This window comes from Leopardus geoffroyi, chromosome X, assembly GCF_018350155.1.
Source record: "Leopardus geoffroyi isolate Oge1 chromosome X, O.geoffroyi_Oge1_pat1.0, whole genome shotgun sequence".
Lineage (NCBI taxonomy): Eukaryota > Metazoa > Chordata > Mammalia > Carnivora > Felidae > Leopardus > Leopardus geoffroyi.
The window spans coordinates 58,271,075-58,279,177 of NC_059343.1; the positions used below are offsets into that span (position 1 = coordinate 58,271,075).

The 8,103-nt window shown below is 50.1% G+C and overlaps 2 protein-coding genes across 4 annotated transcripts; both read right to left on the minus strand.

Annotated features, from left to right (window-relative positions):
* Nucleotides 1–370: 370 nt before the first annotated feature.
* Nucleotides 371–2,664, minus strand: CXHXorf65 (chromosome X CXorf65 homolog). Of its 3 annotated transcripts, XM_045470949.1 has the most exons (6): nt 2,230–2,664; nt 2,020–2,106; nt 1,700–1,834; nt 1,320–1,388; nt 733–839; nt 371–508 (listed from the first exon to the last, which is right to left on the minus strand). In XM_045470949.1, exons 1-6 carry the CDS (start codon nt 2,252–2,254, stop codon nt 401–403), a joined length of 531 nt encoding a protein of 176 aa, XP_045326905.1. In that variant the 5' UTR covers nt 2,255–2,664; the 3' UTR covers nt 371–400. The 3 variants fall into 3 exon arrangements, with proteins under 3 accessions (XP_045326905.1, XP_045326907.1, XP_045326906.1); XM_045470951.1 differs by lacking the exon at nt 2,020–2,106; XM_045470950.1 differs by lacking the exon at nt 1,320–1,388.
* Nucleotides 2,665–3,012: 348 nt separating this feature from the next.
* On the minus strand, nt 3,013–6,789 carry IL2RG (interleukin 2 receptor subunit gamma). Its single transcript, XM_045470952.1, has 8 exons — nt 6,626–6,789; nt 6,252–6,405; nt 5,853–6,037; nt 5,469–5,608; nt 4,891–5,053; nt 4,220–4,316; nt 3,893–3,962; nt 3,013–3,548 (listed from the first exon to the last, which is right to left on the minus strand). The coding sequence occupies exons 1-8, from the start codon at nt 6,738–6,740 to the stop codon at nt 3,363–3,365; spliced, it is 1,110 nt and encodes a 369-aa protein (XP_045326908.1). The 5' UTR covers nt 6,741–6,789; the 3' UTR covers nt 3,013–3,362.
* Between the last annotated feature and the right edge of the window lie 1,314 nt (nt 6,790–8,103).

Below are 8,103 nucleotides of genomic sequence, written 5' to 3' on the forward strand. Positions count from 1 at the left end.
AATTTCAGCAGGAAGAGTCGGTAGATTGTGGTGGCGGGGAGTGAAGATGCCAATCCGTCACCTAACCCCAGCAATAGTAGGCAGGCTCTCTGGATAGAGTGATAGGCCTCTCTGGAGGGGAGGTAGTTTGGTTGGAGAAGACCCCACCCCCTACTCTGTCCCTCAAAGGCTCATTGTAGGAGACTTCACGGTTTTTCCTCACCCCCACCCATGTGCTCCCCCACCCCAGCCCTCTCCTGCCACTCCTCCCCACCCTCAGAACCTCCACGGTGCCTGGGGCACACTCAAGCCTTGGTACAGATATTGGGAGACGGTGTCTTTTCTTGAAAAAGGGGCCTCATATAAAATTCCAGCAATTCCATACCTAATATTACTGCTCTCACTTGGTCACTTTATTCAGTTAGCGATGTCTATCCCTTCTACTGAAAACGTCTGCTCTGGTCTTAAGGGTCAGACCCCTGCGAGGGGGAGGGGGCCCCTCTTCATCTGATCTTCCGGTAGACTTAGACTGGAAAAGGAAAACGTCCATAAGTAGATAAAGAGGCCCCTGCAGGGAAGCTTTCTACAAACTAGGGCCAGAGGCAGGCCAAAAGAGGTTGGAGGTAGGTCTTGGGCTTGGACCTTGGACTTGGAAAGGAAATTCATTCCAGGGGGCCAAGGTGCAGGAGGCTTGTGTTGGCTGGGAGGGAGGGGGGAGTGTGGGGGGGGCAGAGCACATTTGGGGAGCCTTACTGGGGCGTTCGCAGTGGATTCAATTGCAACGACTTTCTTGGCTTCTTGGATTTTAAGCATTTTCAATCGATTCTTCTCCATGACACCACATTGTGAGCGCAAGTTTTCTAAGAACCAGGAAAAGGCACCCCCCATCCCCCCTGCCTCTGAGGACTAGAGATCTTATCTACCCATCCCATCCCTCCCATAATTCCGGTGATCACTTGGAGTAATGGGCCTAAAGCTAGGCTGAGGAGTGATCTGAAGGTGCCTAGGTTTTGCTCTTTTCATTGCGAATTGGGTCACCAAGACTCCAAGAGAAAAGGATCAAGAGCAAGATGGAAACGATGGGGTTTTGATAGGGAAATATATCAAGACAATGCTTGAGAAATGGGGGTGGGGGTAGGGGTGAGTGACATATACAACTCCATCTGGTTTGAGCTACACATCCATCCTAAAGTGGACCTAGGCTGTATTCCCCTTTTCCTAGGATCCTGTGATCCTACCTGCCATATCACACCATTCCCACTCTATACAGAGAATATACTATATCATCCAGCTACATAAGGTCTTTTCCATGTTTCTCCTTCCTCCATCATGTTCCTTACCGATTAGCTCAGGTTCTGGATTCTTCAGAAGGGGCACAAAAGCTTTGTAGGCATTCTCTAGTCGGGTTCCTATGAACACAGAAGTGTGCTATCCCCAGCCCCTGCCACCCAGTCTCCACCCTTCCAAAACCCAAGATGTCAGGACCCTAGCACTCAACACGACCTTGAGCTGATGTACCCTATTTCCTCCCCTCAAGACTAATTCTAGGTGGGGGGCATAATATGTGTAAGCCTACCCTATTGTCATAGAGGCAGTGCTCTTTCTTACACCGACTAGAGATGGTCAGTTTGGATCTGGTTGAGCGGACCCTATGCTAAGGACAAGGTTCACAATCCATTTTGAGGGCCTTGCTCTCTCAGGAGTGCTCCCAAGCCTCTACCTCGTGCTCCACGCTCCACCTTACAAACGTAGTAGGTGCTTCGAGCTGTAAGGAATTTGCTGGCATAGTCTCCAGGGGTCTTCATCACGAAAAACATCTTCATTGTCCCTGTTTTGTCACACAAGTCGATGGTGTCTGGAGGGAGGCCATAGGGTAATTGGGGCAGTTAAGGAAGGAGAGTGGGATCCTATCCTGAATGGGTTGGAGAGAGCTGTTAGATTCAAGGAGCTCTCTTCTTGCCAGTCAGAGGGCTTGGGAGCTAGAAATGATCCTACTTACTTCTGACCATCTGCCATCAGTCCCCTCCCCCAACTCCTCACCTGTTTTAGGCAACCCTACTTTTCTGCGGGTGTAGTGCATCAACAGAAGGACAGAGCAATTGATATTGGCCAGAAACTGCTGATTATCTGAGAAGACATGGGATGGGCCATGTGGCCCTTCTCTAGTTATACATGCCATCCCTGTGATCTCCACTGCCCTCAAACCTCCCAGGCCCCACACACAGACTCCAGCTCTGTGATGCCCCTCACCTCCATGTGTGATGAAAATGAACATGCTCTCAAGATCTTCTCACTCTTCAGATAGAGGCCTGATGAGTCATTTGGAAGGAGAGTGTTCTAGAGGTCCTGGGGGAGCTGGAAGTGGGCCCATAGGATTGGGGATCTAGAGAGGTAGATGGATTGCATAGGCCGAAGGGGCCCAGAGAGAGCTACTGGCAGTTGTGGATAACCAGCATCCCTAGGGGTGGGGCCTGAGGCTGCAGTTGAGGGATTATGAGGTCAGAAGTGGTATGTGTGGCAGAAGGTGGAGTAAGGATAAGGAGAGAAGAACCTGAGTGGGGTCTGTGAAAGATTTGCTGGGAGTGGGAGCACCACAGTAAATCTAATTCTTTTTTTAAATGTTTATCTGTTTATTTTGAGAGAGGGAGAGGGAGAATATGAGCAGGGGAGGGGCAGAGAGAGGAAGAGAGAGAATTCCAAGCAGGCTCCGCACTGCCAATGCAGAGCCTGCTGTGGGGCTCGAACCCACGAACCATGAGATCATGACCTGAGCTGAAACCAAGAGTCAGACGCTTAACCGACTGGGCCGCTCAGGTGCCCTGGTAAATCTAATTCTAGAATGCATCCTGGAAGGAGTGCAGGACCCCTAGAGAAAAGCCAAGTTTCTGGAACAGTCCTGTTCTCTAGTTCATTTGTGGTACTACTGCTTCCACATCGTGAGTCTACAACTCCTTTTTCCTACCGTCAGCACCATGCCTCCCCCACTCATTGCACCCCACGTTTCCCTTGCCCCTGCCCCAACAACAGACATTCTTGATGATTATCAACAGAAGCTTTATTTCTCATTGATTCAAGAATAATTGAAGGGTAGATGGAAAAGAGGAAGGGAAGGACGGAAGGATGGTGGGGAGAAACAATCCTGTGAGGAAGAGGGGCTGGATTGGGGAAGATGAGAAACCCGGTTCGGTTTTGGGGCAAAGGGCCAATTGGATGATAGGAGAAATTGAATGCGGGTTGGCGGGGGCCGGGGGGGGGGTGTTATAGGGGGCATAAAATTCAGAATCAGCCACGGGGGGGCGAGGTGAGCATTGGACCCATGCTGGCTGGATGAGGGGAAGTTAGTACAATTTAGGACTACAGGACTCTGGGGTACTGTCAGGGTATCAGGGCTCTGGTTTCAGGGTGTAACACGGGGGAGCCCAGTAGGGGCTATGCTGGCTGCAGGGGGAGCCCCCAGGCCCCTCCCCTGGAGCCCCTCCTTTTGGGGGAATCTCACTGACGTGGCAGAGCCATTCACTGTAGTCTGGCTGCAGACTCTCCGCCAGTCCCTTAGATACTCCACTCCAGGCCTAAAGACAGATATCTCCAGGTCAGGGGTCAATTAGGGGCAGGGAGTAAAAGACCCATGCTCTGTGCCAAGGGAGCTCTTACAACCAACATCTGCAACTGCAGTGATCACGGAAGGGACACACAGACTCTTGGGGCCCCCAGTACCACTGTTTCCATCTGCCTCAACCAATTTGTAACCAGTTCTTCTGTGTGTCTCCATCCAGCCCATCCCCCAATCGGTTGGCCACATCCTGACTGTTAGTGCAGGCCCCCTCCCATTCCCTCTGCTCCCCATACTCTGTCTGACTTGCTGGCAGGCAGTCGCTAGTTGACAAACTGCAGTTGCCTTTGACAATGTTCTCACCGAAAAGTTCCCGTGGTATTCAGTAACCAGATCCTCTAGGTTCTTGAGGGTAGGAATCCGGGGCATCGTCCTGACAGAGGAGAAAGAGGGGGCACAGCAGGTTATGCTCTTTTATTATCCATCTCCCAGTTCTCCCAGATGGAATGAAGAAGGGATTCTGTGTTCTCTGTTCCTGTGGCTTCCTTCTAGCAGCATGCGCACTGGAGTGATCCCTCATTCCTTACTGTCCTGCCCTCTATTCCTGGAGACCCTGTGATAATCCTCCTCTACTATTTATTCCCAGCGGCAACCCCCCACCTCATTTTCCTGGTATATCTGAAATCTCACCGTTCCAGCCAGCAGTACACACAGATAAGGCTAATAATCAATCCCACGGAGCCAAGGGGGATAAGCACAGCTTCCATTGCAAACAACAAAGGATTCTCTATAAAAAAAAAAAAAAAAAGGAGGAGAAAGAGACCTAACATTTGTAGCGTCCCTACTATGTGCCAACATTTGTACAGCCCCAACTTGGTGCCTGGCACAGTGCTAGACACTGTCCATATACTTAATCTTCATGACTCCTGAGAGGGACAAACAATTGTTATCTCCACTCTACAGATGAGGAAACAGAATCAAAGAGGTTAGTGATATGCCCCAGGTCAAAGAGGCAGTAAGTAGCAGAGGCAGGTTTAAACCCTAGATCTGTCTGCTTCCAAAGCCATCTTTACCATGCACGATTTCTGGGAGTGCTGTAGGGGAATCTTATACATTCTATATCCCCTCTGTCTCCTTCTCAACAACCCCCCCCCCAACACACACACACACACTCCAACAACATACTGACCCAACCCTACACAGAAAAGCCCTGCTACCTGAGGGTTGAGGTTCAACAGTGAGGGGAGATGGGCCACCAAAATTGGGGGCTTAGGGGTTGAGCGGTAGAGCAAAAGGCAGAGATGCTAGAAAGGTTGGGGTGCTGGGTTCGTGGGTAGGGGGGTGCCTTAGGCCCATTTTACCCTTTGAAGTATTGCTGCCCCAGTGGATCGGGCGGCTCCATTCACTCCAACGCTGAGCGCTTCCACAGAGTGGGTTATAGCGGCTCCGGACACGGAACGTGTAGAATTTCTGCCCATCCACGCTAGGCAGAGAGAAGCTATGTCTGTGGTCCACTGATTGTTCCTTGGGGAGAAAGAGGGTGAGGGAGAGATGGGTGTCTAAAAAAGAAGGAAGAATTAAAACTGCTGCCCCTCCCCACATGTCATCTGGTTCTCCCCAGTTCTTCTCTCCTCTCTGGACTGCTCAAGCCACATTGCTCCCTTCACTGACTAGAATCTAATCCCTCCCCTCCAGATCCCCTTGAAGGCTTCCTTTTGTTTACTTGCTTAACAGGCATTGAGGAAAGTATGGGTACGGAAATGTTACTGGAAAGTCACGGGTGATGATAGGAAAGGGAGTTGGATGAGGGTGGACAGAGCAGAGGAACTGGGAGGCAGAGGACAGGAGCTTGACAGCAGGCCCCCCTATGTGGCTGATTGAATACTTTATCCCCATTTGCTTGGCCTCAGCTGCTACATTCATAACCCCAGTCACTCACTGTCCAGCTGCGGTCCCAGTCACTCCGGTACTGCACAAGGTGCTCCAGACAGTGGTCCAAGTGTCTGTTACTCCAGGTCAGTTCTAGCTGGGTTTCGCTCAGGTTGCGAAGCGTTAGGTTCTCCGGAGCCCAGGGGATCACTGGAGATATGCGTGTGTGTGTGTGTGTGTGTGTGTGGTCATTCCCCTGGCCTAGACAAGTTAGGATCCTGAAGGTAGTGCCCCTGATCCCTTCTCCCTTCCCTATTGGATCCCTCGCCTCCTCCTTTCTGCTTAAGTACCCTTAAGGTGAAAGAAAACCACTCCGGACACTCCAGCACACCACAATATTTCCCCGGCACCCCCACAATATATCCCTGGACTCTTGATGCCCTTTCCCCATTACCCAGATTCTGCAATTTCAGCCTCTGTGTGGACTGCCTCTTGGGTTCCCGTGGGTCCTGGAGCTGGACAACAAATGTTTCATAGAGATGTATCTCCTCTTTTTGCAGCCAGCAGCCAGAAGTGATCTCTCCAGAGAATAGATAGTGGCCACACTCCTGGACTCTATCATCATTGGAGTTCTTGTACCTAGAGAAGGGTTGAGAGGAAGGGGAACAGTGGTATAAACTTGGGGACTACAGATAAGACAGCCCAGCCTCATCTCCGAACTGACGTATGACTTACCCCATGAGAAAATGGTAGGGAGGCTGGGATGCTGGCTACCCTCTTTCTTGGTCCCCACGAAGTCCCATCCAGCCCACCTCCTCTTACTCCCCTGTGCTCCCCTCTTCCCTTCTCATACCAATAGTGCAGAGTCAGGTTGGTGGGATGGGGCTCAGAGCTGCTGTTCCAAGTGCAATTCATGTACTCAACATTGAACACAAAACACTGGACCTCTGGGAGGGGCAGAGTGGAAACACTGAGGGCCGCAGGGGGTGTAGCGGTCAGGAAGAAATCTAGGTTGGGGAGAAAATGAAGTGGGGGAGGGGAAGACAAGAAATGATGGTCAGGAGAAGCAGCAGCAGGAGGCAGAGAACCCTTCCCCTTTCCTTCTACACAGTACTCTTAAATTCTACCCGCATCATTCTAACGTCCCATGGCAGGTTCAAGCTTTCCGTAAGGCCCCTTCCCACAGCCTCTCTTCTCACCAACCCCCTTCAGTCCCAGGTTTCCCACCAGCTGTGATGTCTTCATTCCCATTGGGCTTGGGGCCTGTCGAATTCAGCCCCACCCCCAGCAGAGGCAGCTGCAGGAATAAGAGGGATCTGAGTGGCAATGGTGGCTTCAACATGGCGCTTGCTCTTCGTTCCCTCGGTGTCGACTGTCAGGAACCTGGGCCCCTCACCCATTACCCCTCCCCACCCACACATTTCCTTCTGTCATAGCTTCCGGTGGAAAGAACCTTAGAAACCAGGGCTTTACAGAGGGTGTGGCAAATGTGTGCTATGACACAGGCTAAATCCTCTGGGAGATTAAGTGTTAATCTAATCTGTAGGTGTACCACCACTGCTGTAAAGTGGCATTATAAGTAGAGACTGAGGGTGGGCACACAATACTGTCACAGACTCAAGAATCCTCAGACCACCTAGATCCTGGGAAGGATCTGTTCACCACCACCAGCATCACCATGACCACTCCCAACCACCTTCTCATCTAAGTCATTTTATCTTGTAGAGTGGAGGGTCTGGTCCTTCCTCCCCCTCCTGTGCTATGCTCTTTCCGGGACTCAGTCACCCTGAAACCTCGGTCAAAGCCCCACAGTCTTGGGTGGAAAGTACAGTCTTGGCTTCTGTGGGCACATGTATAGCTGTCTTTCTTCTGACCTGACCCAAACCAGAATATCCACCCTGAGCTGCCGCCTGATCTGGGTCCCTGTTGAGACTGGTGAGGAGGTCTGACTTAGAAGTAGATTCTGGAAATGGAGGAACAACAATACTGGCTTCGAACTCATCTTCCCCTAAATCTGCTTCTCTTCCTGTGTTCCCTATCTCAGTTAATGTATCATCACCCTCTCAGTCACCCAGACTTGAAACCTCAAAATCGTTGTCAACTCCTCCCTCTCTTTCATCCTGAGAACCCAATCAGCTCTACGTGTGTTGTTTTTCCCAGAAGTGTCTTCCTTTCCATGAGCACAGCCACTGTGCTAAAGTCAGCCTCTCATGCTCTGTAGTTGTGATTATTCCTAGAACCCACTAACTGGTCTCCCTTTCTAAAGGCCCTCTGCTCTCTAACCCATTCTTCATCTTATTGCCAGATTTTTCTTCCCCCAAACACAAGATCTGATTGGAGATGCTGTTTATAGAAATTGTTTATTTAGCAAACATTTATTAAGCCCTAAATATGTGCCAGGCACTGTGCTTATGTTCTAACGCACCTTAATTTTCTGTGGGTTAAAATTCCTTAGGGTTAAGGAAGTGTTACCTCCCCCAGTATATTCTCCTCTCCCCAGTCAGAAATAATATTGTCTTTCTACTGTGCTTCAATAGCATTTTGTTAGTGTTACTTTTATTTATTTGCTAGTTTTATTTTTTTTTAATTGTTGTCTGTGAGTTTTATTATAGCACTCTGTCTTTTTTTTTTTTTTTAATTTTTTTTTCAACGTTTATTTATTTTTGGGACAGAGAGAGACAGAGCATGAACGGGGGAGGGGCAGA